Here is a 16,463-nt window from a genome sequence, read left to right as displayed (position 1 = left end):
TTCTACCCTGCACTCAAATCTTCAGTTGACCAAATGATATATATCAAGATGAGAATAATTTACCATGATGCAAAAAAAAAGATGGAACCAATATGCTACAGGAAGTTACTGAAACAACAAAGCAAACATGAATTATATCACCTAGAGTGGTCATCAACGGTAGCAGCAGCTTTTCCTTCAGCGCACTTGGTAATATAGCAGGCAATCTAGACACTCCATGATTAGTTTCCAAATCCATAATTTCAATGAGAGAAAACAAGAATGGAAGCTACAAAATGTATCCATATCTACCTATAGGCAGGCTTACGGGTACTGCAGATTGTGTCAAAAAAATCGTACTCTCTCCCTGTATTAATTAGTATGTTATTTCTATAAGCAAATTAGGCAGCGGCAGTGCCTCAATAAGAATAAGTATGCCATTCAAAAATAAGAAGAAGAATCATTATACAGGACACAATGGCATACATGGCAGCATGAAAATCACGGCTCACAAGATTGAGAGATATACATACCAAGAAAAAGACAAAGAAAAGCTGAAGAACCGCACCTGCATTAGTGCATGGTCCCGAGCACGACACAGATAGACGAACGCACTTGAGGTCGGGGCAGAGCGAGAATCCTACCAGGCCAGAGGCATGCTCCAAATCAGGGACGCATGCGTGCATATTGACACCTCCACAAGCTTGTCCGTGCAACCGCAGCTTCATTCGCTCTCGCAACTGCTCGGGTCAACGCAGCATAGGAACATAGTACCACTTGCAACTCTAAGAGCATATCAGATCAGTAGTTAGTTTCATCTTATCGCAAAATTCTAAACTAATAAGTGCCTACACATCTCTCCATCTCCATAAACAAATCACATCATAGGAACATACCATCTAGTATGAAACTTCAGACAGGGAAATAGATTGAAATTAAATTCCAATCCGGGTGGCTGCCGCCTCTGAGATATCCACCCTTACAAACGACCAATCCTCTGATTTTTGTTGTTGCAAACTGCACTAAAGAGCTTTCTGAATCGCGTGGTCGATCAAAAGGCCCTGGAAAAAAAATCCCAAACAATATCAATAGATTGATGTGCAGACGTGAACATAGTTGAAGGGGCGGGGGAAGACGATCCAGCGGTAGTCTTCTCTTTGTGATCATTTCCGTAGCCACCTTCTTGACCTCATCTTCTGTGAGCATCCCATCAATGTTCATGTTCCACCTGTTAATGTGAGACACCCAAAGGAAAATTTTCATCAGTATGTTAGATTGACTTAAACTGAACATAGCTTAGTCCAAGATGTGGTCAGTAATCTCCATCAAGACCTCTCTGAGCCGATCCTTGTTAATGCCTTCATCCGGCTCAATGTTCCTCTGCCTCGACATATCCCGAACAGCTTGTCAGCAAACTCCTTGGAGTTCTCCATGCCTTGGATCTGAGAAGCATGCCCATTAGAAAGTTTAACAATTAAATGGCACTGCAAAAGTAATTATAAAGTCTAACACATTTGCACAATTACTGTATCATGAAACCTGCAAAAACTCAGTTACTGGACGAGCATACAAACTGAAAATCCTACTGTTTTATACAATCTTCACATTCCATTCATCAAGCAGATAGTAGCAATCATTCTAATAAATGGAATCAAAACTTGGAGACTCCCAATTACGAAAAGCACAAGCGTTGAACAAAATGAGATGGAACATACATGGCGTAATTTGTTCTGCCCAATTCACCCAAAGTAACCGGCCGGTGATACAATCAGTTGTAGCAGTTAAGCAGCTAACAGATCTATTTAATTAACTGCAAAGAGGAGAGAGCATTCGAACCAGTGGTAGTCTTCTCTTTGTGATCATTTGCGTAGCTACCAGCTAACAAATCTATTTAATTAACTTCAAAGAGGAGGACCGGTATCTATCCTGCACTGCGATTGACCCAGAAATACTTGGAGATGGTGCAGCCGTATGGCTGATGCATCTATTCACATAAACATAGAATACTCACCGTGTGCCCCGGATGAACATCAACATGTCCTCGCCGGCTACCACCCGCACGCACCTGGCCGCTACCTGTGCCATGCTCACGCCCACCATTGTCGTGAGCATCGACCACGCGCCCTGCTGCGAGCGGCCTTGCGCTGTCGCCTGCCGCGCCCTCTGGTAGACCCACAGCCCGTCGGTCGCCGTCACCGTCGGATATAGGTGTGGAGCACCAGCAAGGACGAGGACAGGGCTGCAAGAGGAAGAGGAGGCGTCACCGTCGGAGATAGAGATGGCTAGGGTTAGCCACGGGTCCGCACATGGGGCCAGAACAGCGAGGCGGCTGCATATGTTGGAAATAGGAGATCTCGTCGGAGTCAGTAGCGCCATGGGGGCACCAATCGACGGCGGAGGCGTCCGGTAGTGGACGCCGGCAGCGATGCACGCGCACAAAAGAGAGATATTGGGAAAAGGGAGAGAGGCCGACGAACCAGAAATAGAGAGGGATGGCGATCTCAGAGGTCGATGGCGGCGATCTTGGACCTCGGCGGCAGCGATCTTGGACCTCGACCGCAACGCGATCATGCCCTGCCCCGCCCTCGGGTTCCGCGAGGCGGCGGCGTCCCACGAGTAGGGCGCCTCGGAGGTCGGCGGAGGAGGAAGACGGTTCGGCGGCGGCTCCTCCCGGACCTCGATGGCGGCGGCTCCCTCGGATCTCGGTGATGGCGAAGGGCTGTCGCCGTTGGGGCGTCCTGAGGATCGACCTGGGAAACAGATCGAGGGGAGCCCCGTCGAACCTGCGTGTGATTTGTTTGTGTTATTTTTGCTGGTTAATTTTCGCCGGTTTGTTTTTGGTGGTTTATTTTCGATCGTGTCAGTTAATTGCGACGGGAGGTTGGGCGTGTGCGGCACTCGATCGCGGGGTTTTTCTTAGTTTTTCAGGCTGAGTGGGAGGTGGGAGCAAGTACCAAAGAAGTACCAAAAAAAAAACCATATTAGGTGGGACGAAAATAAAATCCGGAACGCAGACTACCAACTGAGACATTGAGTAGAGAAGCCATATGTATTGTACAATTATCAGCTCATGTTGTTCATCTTATTTGGGTACAGTTAATGAGCAATCACTTCCGCAACAAAGTTCACCTTGTGCAGTGATACTGTGTCATAATTTTCATTGTACATCAAGTGAGGCGTCGGTGGAGACAAAGAGAGCCCTGGCTTGAATGGCAGCAATTTTGGTACCAGTTTGGCATGTCAGTAAAAAGTTCAGAATAAAATTAAGACCGTTAATTTTATTAATTTAAAACCGACCGTTCCTAACGTCTTCATTCTAAATATATATATATATATATGTTGGGTTGGAAACACAAACGTGTCAAAACTTATAAGTCTCACTTACCTCACTACACTCTTGGCAAAAAAAGGATAATTTACAAGCTGGAAGGCCTAGAACTAGAAGATGGTCTGCTCGCCTAGCTCCTGCCCGGCCATTCCTTCCCTTATCACCTTCTCGAAGAAGTGCTCGAGCGTGTCCTTGCCATAGCTCGGCGTCTTCTCGTCGCTGTACTCCCCGGTCTCGGGATCCAGCACCAGCATGCTCTCCGACGCGTAGTACCTCCCAATCTTGCCGAACTCGGCGGCATCCTCGAGCCCCGGGAACACCTTGGCCAGTCCATCGAGCACCCAGATGACACCATCCATGATCTGGATGGGCACCCTGATGAACCTGGGCTCGCGCCCGAGCAGCCGGAACAGCATCTCCCCTTGCTCCAGCGGCGTGAGGGCCTTCCCCGGCCCTCCGATCGGAAGCACCTTGTTGGCCTTCTCCCGGTCGAAGATGCAGTCCGCGATGAAGGAGGCGAGGTCCTCCTCGCTGATGGGCTTGCAGGCGCAGAGCTTGCCGTCGCCGAACATGACGTAGGGGTTGCCCTTCTTGACGGCCTCGACCTGGCCGCCGAGGCTCTTGAAGAAGGCGGTGGGGCGGACGACGCTGTAGGTGAAGCCCGGGTCCCGGGCCGCCTCGGCGGCGAGCTCGGCCTCGAACCTGAGCTTGGCGCGCTGGAACTCGAGGAGCGGCCTCTGGACGCAGACGGCGGAGAGGAGCACGAAGTGGGCGGCGCCGAGGCTGCGCGCGGCCTGCAGGGTGTGGAGCGTGGCGCGGTAGTCGACGCGCCACGAGTCCCGCACCCCGCCGCCGCGGCTGGCGAGGCAGCAGACCGCGGCGTGCACGGGGCCGTATGTCGGCGAGAGGTCCGCGAGGAGGGCGGCCGGGTCGGTGACGTCGGAGAAGACGACGCGGGCGGGGGCGAGGTCGGAGACGACCTCGTCGGGGGAGTTCTTGCCGCGGACGCCGCTGCGCGGGCGGGCGACGGCGACGACGCGGTGGCCGCGGCGGAGCAGCTCGCGGACGACGAAGCGGCCGATGTAGCCCGTGGCGCCGGTGACGAGGACGGTGGTCTCGGAGGGGGGCAGGGAGCGGAAAGGCTGGGCCGCGGCCGGGGAGGGCGGCATCGCAGAGGAGGAGGCGAGGATACTACATCCCCCGCGGCGGCGGCAGGCCTTGGCGGTTGTGAGGGGGAAGGAGATGAAGCGCGGTGTGGGGCGGGGAGCGGAGGCGATGGCCGTGCTCTTGGGGAGGCGGGAGGAGACTGGGAGGAGAAGGGCGGCCATGGTGCTCGACGGAGATGTGGTTATCCAGTATCGAGAACGAGTGTGGGGAAGCCGGCGAGCGAGCGTTTGTGGTGGTGGCGGACTGGCTTTTTTTTTTTTTTTTTTGCCTAAATAAACGCTGACTGACTGACGCGCGCGCGATCCGTCATCTGGAGCGGCCGAACGTGAGCCGTTAGATGCTAACTAGGGAGAGCATCGATGGCGATGGAGGCTTGTGATTCCTCTGGCTCAAAATCGATCGGGATTTGGCATCGACGGGCGCATCAGCGGAGCGTGCGTGCGGCGTGGCGGTCGCCGGTGTGCAATTTTGTTTTTGGGCAATTTTGTTCTGTTCAGCCGCCCTTGTCCCCACTTATTTGACCATAAGTTAGTTGATGCTGCTTTCTGGGCTGGCTATGCTCTGAATTTTTTTTCTAGGGCTAGAATGGGCAACATCCTCCTGTAATCTGGTTTGCATCCAAGAATCGAAGTTGCAGACCATTGATCCGTCCATCGCTTCTTATCTGGGCGGTCAACGCCTCAAAAGCTTTGCTCATAGACCGGTTGATGGCACTAAAGGTGGCATCCTGTTATTATGGGACAATGAAGCTGTTACCGTCGTCAATGTACAAACTGGGGCGTACTTCCTCTCCGCGACTGTGAATCTCAACAACTCCACTGATAACAAGACTTTCAAGCTAACTACAGTCTATGGCCCCACTCGCAGCAACCATAAGGAGGCTTTCTTCCAGGAACTCACCTCGCAAAAGCCAGCCTCGGGGACCAAATGGCTAGTCAACGGAGACTTTAATCAAATATATCGGGCTAGAGACAAGAATCGTGCGAATGTGGACCGAAGCTGGCTCGTGCGCTTTCGAAACACCTTAAGCGATTGCGAGCTCAAGGAGATTCACCTTCAAAATAGAAGATTCACTTGGAGTAATGAACAAAACGATCCGACTTTGAGCAAGCTTGACAGTTTCTTTTGCAATGAAGACTGGGACGTCAATTTCTCTACTCACATTCTTCATGCCCTCTCATCGTCGCTATCCGACCACTGCCCTCTTTTACTTGCTAATGACGATGGGCCCAGAAGACCCAAGTCCTTCCGCTTCGAAAACTACTGGATCAAAATGCCAGGCTTCCAGAAGGTGGTGAGCGACGCTTGGAGCGAGGAATCAAGGCATGTCGAGCCCTACCAAAGGCTCTACCACAAGCTCAAGAAGACAAGCCAAAAATTGCGCAAATGGAGCAAGACCCTTTTTGCCAACTCCAAGGTCCAACTCCACATGGCCCTCCAAGTCATCCTCCAATTTGACTTAGCGCAAGAGGAGAGAGCTCTCAGCCCGGAAGAAAGTGACATCCGCAATAGGCTTAAGAGAAAGATTATTAGCTTAGCCGTGTTGGAGAAGGCTAGGAAGCGTCAAAATTCCAGAATCACTAACCTCAAGGAAGGAGATGCCAACACTCGTTACTTCCATCTACGTGTCAACCATAGAAGGAGAAAAAAATTCATTCATCGCCTCAAGCACAACAACGGTTGGGTCACTGAGCATGAGCACAAGGAAAAAATTATCCACAACCACTTCAAGAACATTGCAAAAAAATGCCCTTCAAGTGACATCAACATCAATTGGGGGAGCATTCCTACGCCCAATTGTGACCTTCATGAGTTGGGAGAGGCTTTCACCTAAGAGGAAGCAAAGAGAGCTGTATTTTCCATGCCAAGCGACAAGGCACCGGGTCCTGATGGATTCACAGGTGCCTTTCTCAAGGCATGTTGGGACACCATCAAGCCAGACATCATGCTTGCCATCAACCATTTCTCCGATCTCCATGCTGCTCACTTTCATTGGTTGAACTCTGCCGACATTGCTCTCATTCCGAAGAAGGAGGGTGCCGAGGACATCATTGACTTTCGACCCATCAGTCTTATCCATGCCATCGCTAAGTTAATTGCCAAGATGATGTCCAACCGGCTTGCCCCGCACATGAATGATCTTGTCTCGCACGCCCAAAGTGCGTTCATTAAAAGAAGATGCATCCACGACAACTTCATGTATGTGCGCAACCTCCCGAGACGCTTCCACCGTAGGAAAACACCGGCATTGCTCTTCAAACTTGACATCAAAAAAGCCTTCGACTCGGTGCGGTGGGACTTCCTCCTCGACCTGCTTCGACACCTTGGTTTCCCGCCCCGCTTTAGAGGTTGGGTTTCCACACTGTTGACCTCGGCTTCATCGCGTGTTCTTCTCAATGGTGTGCCCGGCGACCCCATCAAGCTTGGTCGTGGGTTAAGGCAGGGCGACCCTCTATCACCCTTGTTATTTGTGCTTGCCATCGACCCACTGCACCATATCCTTACGAAGAGCACAACTCAAGGAAATCTTCATCCGCTAGGTGGAAATGCTATGCCTATCCGTGCTTCGCTTTGCGCAGATGACGCCGCTGTTTTTCTTGCACCTATTAAGGAGGACGTCCAGTTTTTCGCCAACACTCTCAAGCACTTTGGGGAAGTCACCGGTCTGGTCACAAACTTCTCCAAAAGCTTTGTCGCCCCAATCCGTTGTGAAAATGTGGATCTCCCGGATATCCTCCAATCCTTCCCGGCCATGGGATGCTCCTTTCCGATGAAATACCTTGGGTTGCCTTTGTCTGTCAAGAGACTGAAGAGAATTCACTACCAGCCCCTCGAGGACAAGGTTGCGGGCCAACTCACTCCTTGGGTGGGGAGGCATGTTGCCTCAGCGGGTCGCGTTGTCTTGGTAAAGTCTGTCCTCACAGCAATTGTTGTCTACTACATGACGGCGTTAGATTTATCGGTGGAGGTCAAGAAGAAAATTGATGCCCTCAGACGTGCTTTTCTTTGGGCAGGTTGTGATAATTAAGGTCAATGGTGGAAAAATGCAAGATAAATTGGGAGCAAGTGTGCAAGTCCAAGATGCATGGAGGTCTTGGGATCCTAAACCTTGACAAATTTGCCACTGCCCTTCGCCTTCGGTGGCTGTGGGACGAGTGGCTTCACCCAGACAAGCCATGGGTTGGCTTGGGAACCCCTTGTGATGACAATGACCGAGATATCTTTGCCGGGGCTACCAAGGTCCAAGTTGGGGATGGCATGCGTGCCAAGTTTTGGGAGTCTCCTTGGCTTGATGGGATTAGGCCCAAGGACATAGCTCCCAAAATCTATGACTTGTCGAAGAAGAAGAATTGCTCGGTTCGATTGGCTCTATACGATAACTTCTGGACTTCCCAGGTGGACATTCTTCAGGGAATCACTTTTGAACACCTCTCTGAGTTTGTCTCCCTTTGGGAGAGGGTCTCACATGTCCACCTTGACGTCAACACGCCCGACACTATCACTTGGAAGTTCACTACTAACAGCCACTACTCGGCGGCGTCAGCCTATAAGGCGCAGTTCTATGGCCATACTGACACGGCCATGATTCCGACCATTTGGAAGATTTGGGCGCCTCCTAAATGCAAGTTCTTCGCATGGCTGGCAATCAACAATAGAATTTGGACGGCAAACAGGCTTCAGCGTCGTGGGTGGTCAAACTGTAACCTTTGTCCACTATGCAAGCAAGTTCAAGAGTCGGGGGCCCACCTTCTATTCCAATGCTGATACACTTTCAGAGTTTGGCGTATGATCAAAGATTGGCTTGGTCTCCATGATGTGCATCCTTCCGATTGGAGTGACGCGACTTCCGTTAAAGAGTGGTGGAGCCACAATGCTAACAAGAAGACTCAATCGCAAAGGCCGCTTGCTTCCTTGATGCTGCTAATCTCTTGGGAGGTATGGAAAGAGAGGAATGCACGAATCTTTCGTAATAATGCCGTTCCGGTGGGAGTCGTTGTTGCTAGGATTAAAGAGGAGACCTTACTTTGGAGCATTGCAGGAGCAAGGCATTTGAATAACATAATGCCGCGAGAGTGATTGTTGTAATTTGGCCTTTGGCCTTAACCTCTAAAACTTCTCTCTTAATCAATAAAAATGGCAAATCTTTTGCCTAGTTTCAAAAAAAAAAAGGCAACACTGAACTGAACTGAACATTTTTCTACACAATTTAGATAGGTTTGTAAGCAAGGAGGACAGCAGGGTTCGTTCGTACAAGTTCAGGCATGCTTCTTTCTTCATACCTGCAGGTTCAACTTTTAAAAAAAGAGCCATTGAAAGGAGGACAGCCGATTACACCCCGGACTTCATACCTGCAGGTTTGTATTGTATATATATATTGTACCTATGTAAAGACCTTATTTCGTTTCATGGTCGGTGAGATTTCTCAGTTGATAAAGTAAAGCTAAGGCATACAGAAAAAAGTGTGACCCCTAAAATTCATAGCAAGTCTGATGACTCCCTCCTTCCCCTGCTAGTTATAGTGCATGTAACTTTATTCAGTATGCAAGTGGTGTGACATTTTCTCGACTTGAACAATGCAGCTCTTAGCATATATATGTTGCTTTTATCCTTTGAGCATACACACACACACACACACACACACACACACACACACACACACACACACACACACACACACACACACACTGTACTATTAGGTTTGTTTAATTGTGTGTGTGTTCATTCATGCTGGCTTACACAACTTGGAAAGGGACTCCAACTCCTGCACTATGAAGTCAGTCGGGCACAAGTACGAACCCCACTTTGACTATTTTCTTGACAAGTTCAACACCAAGAATTAAATGGATGGCAACTGTTCTCATGTACTCCCTCCGTTCCTAAATATATGAGTCTTTTTAGATGTTTCAAATGAACTACAACATACGGATGTATATAGACATATTTTAGAGTGTAGATTCATTCACTCATTTTGCTCCGTATGTAGTCACTTGTTGAAATCTTTAAAAAGACTTATATTTGGGTTATGTTATGTTTTGTGATGTTAACTGAGTTGCTAACTTGTCCTTGACACATATTCGCAACTGAAACAGGTCAGATGTTCAACAAGGGGGAGACGTACACTATATATTTTCCCCGATGCAGCAGTTCCTTACCGTGGTAGGTACAACCAACTTTCAGAGTGTGCCACAAAAGGTCTTGCTGTGAAACCCAAGATGCCACTCTAGATCCACTAAGTTTGCATGGTTAGTTAGTTAATTACTCCATCCGTCCCATAATATAAAAACCTTTTTAACATTAGTGTAGTATTAAAAATATTCTTATATTTTGGGACAGAGGGACTAGTTCGGTGGCCTGCTCGCTGCCCTTGTTAGTTACACTTTCTCCAGAAAGTAGAATATTTATGTGACCTGATTTATATTGGACCTTTCACTTGTGAAATTCTTGTTCCATTCTCCTTCTGAAGCTACCTGCTGTTAAACTTAAACTTGCGCTTATATATTTTTTCCGAAACGGAGGCAAAAGTTTTGCCTCATCGATTAATTAAGAAGAAGAAGAAGAATTGCCCAGTTAATTTACGAAAAACCGGCCGAAAACCAATACAAATGAAGCACAGACTAACTCCTCACATGGCAAGAAACCCCACAGCAGCACATGCGGCCCCTCCCAGACTCTTCGAATACACAACATCCACAAACCCCGATATTGCTACTACGCCAAGAGACCCCCGACAAGAACAGCTCGACACAAGACATCAGGCACCTCCCAACCCTCAACGACAACCCAATCAAAGCGGACAGACCGAGAGATCAAAGGTCATCCATCAAGCAGCGAGAGACGCCTTGCCCATGACGCCACTCTTTCCTTTGCCCACCTTCTTTTGTTTGCCCCTTATTGGTGTCCCTGTCAAGAGGCAAGCAATCGACCTGCCCAAACCAGGTCTAGCAACCTCCACACTAGTGATCAAGTCACAAAGTTCCTTTGCGAAGAGAGCATCTGGATTTGGAGTAGGTGCCAACACACTTGGCTAAATGGTCATGTCACTCACTGGCATCACCTGCTCCATGGTCGCAAACGAGGGAACATCAGCAACATCTAGAACTCCATGCTCCATGACACCAAGAGGTAGACTGGTTGACGCCTTACACCCAATGGACTTCGGTTGTTCGACGGACAGAGGCAGAACCGAGCCTCCACACAGCTCCCGAAGCTCAGGCATGATCTGCAGCACCGGAGTCACAACCACATCATTGCCTAGACCCTCATAGGCCGACGGCGGCGAGCTGGCTCTAGCACGAGGGGAGAAACAACCATGAAGCTCGTCTCCCCTTTCGACCTTGAAGCTGCCATCAGGCACAATCAAAGGGCACGATACATGAGCACTCTGCAACATAGGTGGCGCCAGGGAGAGCCCTCCTAGTGCAGCCTCAACTCGCTCCATGAAGCTCTCCATCCGCAACATCCAACCTTGCATGGAGTCAACGACATCACACAGAGGCTGGACGGTCTCCTCAAACCGGAAGGAAGCCATATCAAGGAGCTCAGAGCGCAACAACTCAGCCTGCCTCTCCAAGGCAGGCCGCACTGGGATATCCGCCGAGGCCACAGAGTTAGCAGGAGCAGCAACGATCGATGCCCAAGAATCACGACCAAACGTCTTCGAGAGGGGCGCGGCTTCTTTCCGGACCTTGCAAGGAACTGAAGCTTGTTGGTGTCCGACAGGGAGGCGGGGCAATGGCGACAAAGTAGGGATTCCGAAAAAGCTGAGGGGACGCCAGGCATTGCGGCACCCACGCGCTCGATGACCTGAGACTTGTGCTTATATTCATATATATATTCTTGAGCAATCTGCCGACAGATTTCTTTACACCTTGTTATTAATTCTTGCAGGGGGCTGTCCTGTTATCAAAGGGAACAAATGATGGTCATCAACCAAGTAAGTGGCTGCATGTTCACGAGTACAAAGCTTAGGACCTTAATTCTCAACTCATTCCAAAGGTATTTTCTGCTAACCCAGCCCCAGTGTTAACATGTCGTCTCTACTCCGCAGCAAATTGAAGTTACCCTTCCCATACATTTCGATTTTACGATTGCCAAGTGTGACTGTTAGTTACTCTTGTACCGAGATGAGATACCTTTATTTGTGCTGCTGGTAGGCTTGAGCATCTCGAGTTGTTGCTCAAAAGTAAATTCTTTAAGCTGATGCCAGACTAGCGCTTTGTGCTTACAGAGGCACGATTTGAGCGGCATGCATATGACCTGGGCTCTTTACAGGATGGCTTTAAAGTTACAGATCCCCGCCTATTGTGTTCATTGCTTCAACTTCTCTATCGTCGCAGTGCGCCCAAACAACTTACTATAGAGGAATGAATATGATATGATGTATGTAGCGTTCCATTTTTGGTTCTTGTTCTTGTCCTGTTTGTAGCACTAGTACTATAATGCAGTACTGATGGAGCAGTGTTGAGGTGAGTCGTTACTCAACAATAATTACTATTGAGGATTTTGCTTGTCTCAGCATTTTATACAGTTATTATACCGTGCTATGTGGCCACTGCCTCAAGTACCACACTGCAACATTAAATTGTTTAGGCCGATCACCCTCATAAACGTTCTGTTCAAAGTTTGTGAGAAAGCGTACGCCACTCGCTTGGCGCCTATAGTGCAACGAGTGATTAGCAAAAGCCAGACCGCCTTTCTGAAGGACCGTAACATCCTAGAAGGGCCAATCGCGTTACTGGAGATTGTCCACAAACTCAAGCACACAAAGGGGAAGGGTGTTCTGCTCAAGCTCGATTTCGAAAAAGCATACGACCGTGTGAACTGGGAGTTTGTAGGTCCTCCTCAAAAAGGGTTTTGAGGAAGGTTTCGTCCATCGTATCATGCACTTAGTCAGTAGCGGGCATACGGCGGTCACAATAAATGGCATAATGGGCTAAGTTTTTCCGCAATAAAAGGGGACTCCACCAAGGAGACCCAAGCTCCCCGCTCATTTTTAACTTTGTTGTGAATGCCTTGTCAACCATGCTCACCAAGGCAAGGGCTGCGAGTCACATTAAAGGGATGGTGCCCCACCTCATCCCCGGTGGGGTGACCCACCTGCAATACGCAGACGATACGATGCTCCTCTTTGAGCCAGACGACCATAGTATCGCCTCGATCAAGCTGCTCCTTGCCTTTGAGATTTTATCGGGGCTGAAAATTAATTTCCTAAAAAGCGAAGTCATCACCATAGGGATGGGCGATCGGGACAGTGTGCGGGTGGCCAATTTACTCAACTGCAAGCTTGGGGGCTTCCGGTCAAATACCTTGGCCTCCTGATCTCACATTGGAAGTTGTCAATCTCTGAATGGGAACCTTTATATGGCAAAGTGGCCAATAGGGTAAGCCTGTGGAGAGTGAGGTTCATGTCCTCGGCGGCTAGATTGATTCTCACGAACTCTAGCCTCTCCTCACTGCCTCTCTTTACAATGGGGGTGTTTCTTCTCGCGGATAGATAGTGCCCATGCAAAACTTGACCCCCCCCCCCCCCCCCCCCCCGCTCCCAGTTCTTTTGGGAAGGAACTGGAACTAAACGCAAATACTATTTGGTCAAGTGGGCGGGGGTATGTAGGCCAAAAAAATTCGAAGGCTTGGGGATTACTAACTCCAAGTCAACGAATGTTGCTCTTCTTACCAAATGGTGGTGGCGTCTTGCCCAAAACAAGTCGGGACTCTGGGCGGATCTTCTTCGGGCAAAATATTTCCCGGACGGGATCCTGTTCAAGGCCAAGTCGTCCGACTCTACGTTTTGGAATGGGATCCAAGCGGTTAGACCAGCTTTCTCGGTAGGGGGGCGTTTTAACGTAAATAACGGCATGTCCACACGGTTCAGGCTTGATAGTTGGTTGGGTCAGACGCCGTTGTGGCAATCACACGCTGCAATCTTTCAACTCGCCACGGACACTAATATTCTGGTGGGCGAGGCCCTGAGGTTACACCCCCCAGCGATTCACTTCATGCGCTCACTCGACCCGGCTGAGGAAGCAAGCTGGGCCAATCTTGTGGCTTTGCTAGACGGCCGACAACTCAGTCTGGAGGCTGATGCTGTCACATGGAGCCTGGATGCCTCTCAAAAGTTTTCGGTCGAGTCTCTTTACAATAAAATGACCGAGGGAAACTCGCTCGACATAGCTAGGGGGCTATGGAAGGTGGCACTGCCCCTCAAAATCAAAATATTTATGTGGCAAATGTTTCATAACCGTTTGCCGACGTTGGATAACATGGCCAAACGCAACGGGCCAGCTGATGGTTCTTGTGCCGTTTGCAGACTATGGGAGAACACGAACCATGTTTTCTTTGGGTGCTTTCTAGCTAGGTTTGTGTGGAGCGTCGATAGAGAAACGTGTAGTCAAAACTGGAATCCCCTTTCCGGTGGGGACCTGCTTGCCTTGCTCTCGTCCGAGCGGGGATCAAATGCAAGGATAATTTGACGTTGCATAGGGGCATTGGTGTGGTCCTTTTGGACGAGCCGGAACAAAATTGCGATAGAGAAGAAATTCCCCGCTCATCCCGCTGATATTATTTTCAAATGTCACCTTTTCTTACAGATGTGGACACCCTTGGGGAAGCCGCGTGATGCTGAGCGCATGAGGGAGACCATGGAGAAGATCAAGAGCACACTGACGTTGGCTCGACGAACCACCTCGACAGTTTGAGCCTTTTGGTATTTGCGTTTGTGTCGAAACTGGCTATATGTTCCCTGAGTTGTATCTTGGCCTGCCTCTGTGTCAGGCTGGTTTCATATCTTCGCATATTTGGGACAGTATGGTCCTTTATATTTTGGTTGTGTGGTCTGTAAGATTAAAACCTTGTTTGGATGTTGTCTGATGGCTTTATTAATTTAAAGTCAGACGCTCCTAACGTCTTTGTTCTAAAAAAAATTGTGTTGGAAACACAAACGTGTCAAAACTCAGAAGTCTACACTCTTGGCCCTGAATTTACAAGCTGGAAGGCCTAGAAGATGGTCTGCTCGCCTAGCTCATGCCCCACCATTCCTTCCCTTATCACCTTATCGAAGAACTGCTCGAGTGTGTCTTTGCCATAGCTCGGCGTCTTCTCGTCGTTGTACTCCCCGGTCTCAGGATCGAGCACTAGCATGCTCTTCGACGCATAGTACCTCCCAATTTTGCCGAACTCGGCGGCATCCTCCAGCCCGGGGAACACCTTGTCCAATCCATCGAGCACCCAGATGACACCATCCATGATCTGAATGGACACCTTGATGAACCTGGGTTCGCGCCCCGAGCAGCCGGAACAACATCTCCCCTTGCTCCAGCGGCGTGAGGGGCCTTCCTCGGCCCTCCAATTGGAAGACGCTTGTTAGCCTTTTCCTTGTCAAAGATGCAATACGCGATGAAGGAGGCGAGATCCTCCTCGCTGATAGGCTTGCAAGAGCAGAACTCGCCGTCGCCAAACATGACGTATGGATTGCCCTTCTTGACAGTTTCGACCTGGCCGCCGAGGCTCTTGAAGAAGGCGGTGGGGCGGACGATGCTGTAGGTGAAGGCCGGGTCCCGGGCGCCTCCCTCAAACTTGAGCTTTGCGCGTTGGAACTCGACAAGCGGCTTCTGGACGCAGACGGCGGAGAGGAGGACGAATTGGGCAGCGCCGAGGCTGCGTGCGGCCTGGAGGGTGTGGAGCGTGGCGTGGTGGTCGACGTGTTGATGACCCACAAGTATAGGGGATCTATCGTAGTCCTTTCGATAAGTAAGAGTGTCGAACCCAACGAGGAGTAGAAGGAAATGATAAGCGGTTTTCAGCAAGGTATTCTCTGCAAGTACTGAAATGAGTGGTAACAGATAGTTTTGTGATAAGATAAATTGTAACGAGCAACAAGTAACAAAAGTAAATAAAGTGCAGCAAGGTGGCCCAATCCTTTTTGTAGCAAAGGACAAGCCTGGACAAACTCTTATAATAGGAAAAGCGCTCCCGAAGACACATGGGAATATCGTCAAGCTAGTTTTCATCACGCTCATATGATTCGCGTTCGGTACTTTGATAATTTGATATGTGGGTGGACCGGTGCTTGGGTGCTGTTCTTACTTGAACAAGCATCCCACTTATGATTAACCTCTACTGCAAGCATCCGCAACTACAACAAAAGTATTAAGGTAAACCTAACCATAGCATGAAACATATGGATCCAAATCAGCCCCTTACGAAGCAACGCATAAACTAGGGTTTAAGCTTCTGTCACTCTAGCAACCCATCATCTACTTATTACTTCCCAATGCCTTCCTATAGGCCCAAATAATGGTAAAGTGTTATGTAGTCGACGTTCACATAACACCACTAGATGTTAGACAACATACATCTTATCAAAATATCGAACGAATACCAAATTCACTGATTACTAATAGCAAGACTTCTCCCTTGTCCTCAGGAACAAATGTAACTACTCACAAAGCATATTCATGTTCATAATCAGAGAGGTAATAATGTGCATAAAGGATCTGAACATATGATCTTCCACCAAATAAACCAACTAGCATCAACTACAAGGAGTAATCCACACTACTAGCAACCTACTAGCACCAATCCCGGACTTGGAGACAAGAATTGGATACAAGAGATGAACTAAGGTTTGGAGATGAGATGGTGCTGGTTAAGATGTTGATGGAGATTGCCCTCTCCCGATGAGAGAAGCGTTGGTGATGACGATGGTGATGATTTCCCCCTCCCGGAGGGAAGTGTCCCCGGCAGAACAGCTCTGCCGGAGCCCTAGATTGGTTCCGCCTCGTGGCGGCGGAGTCTCGTCCCGAAAGGTTGCCTTCTATTTTTTTCTCATCGAAAGACTTCATATAGGAGAAGATGGGCGTCGGAGAGACACCAGGGGGGCCATGAGGTAGGGGGGCGCGCCCAGGGGGCGCCCCCCACCCTCGTGAGCAGGGTGTGGGCCCCCTGACCTTCATCTTTGGCGACAATTTTTCTTTATTTATTTTAAGGTATT

General features: G+C 49.4%; 1 protein-coding gene and 1 pseudogene across 1 annotated transcript; both read right to left on the bottom strand.

The window, feature by feature from the left end:
* Nucleotides 1–3,289: 3,289 nt before the first annotated feature.
* Nucleotides 3,290–4,728, bottom strand: LOC123139971 (divinyl chlorophyllide a 8-vinyl-reductase, chloroplastic). Its single transcript, XM_044559692.1, has one exon. The coding sequence runs from the start codon at nucleotides 4,633–4,635 to the stop codon at nucleotides 3,418–3,420; it is 1,218 nt and encodes a 405-aa protein (XP_044415627.1). The 5' UTR covers nucleotides 4,636–4,728; the 3' UTR covers nucleotides 3,290–3,417.
* Nucleotides 4,729–14,467: 9,739 nt separating this feature from the next.
* Nucleotides 14,468–15,174, bottom strand: LOC123139750 (divinyl chlorophyllide a 8-vinyl-reductase, chloroplastic-like; annotated as a pseudogene).
* Between the last annotated feature and the right edge of the window lie 1,289 nt (nucleotides 15,175–16,463).

Source organism: Triticum aestivum, chromosome 6B (genome assembly GCF_018294505.1).
Source record: "Triticum aestivum cultivar Chinese Spring chromosome 6B, IWGSC CS RefSeq v2.1, whole genome shotgun sequence".
Classification (NCBI taxonomy): Eukaryota; Viridiplantae; Streptophyta; class Magnoliopsida; order Poales; family Poaceae; genus Triticum; species Triticum aestivum.
The sequence above is the reverse complement of the archived record's forward strand: the minus strand, read 5'-3'. Positions and strand labels throughout refer to the sequence as shown.

Excerpts from the sequence above, each read along its gene's own strand:
- LOC123139971 (XM_044559692.1), bottom strand. The coding sequence starts at position 4,635 with ATGGCCGCCCTTCTCCTCCCAGTCTCCTCCCGCCTCCCCAAGAGCACG.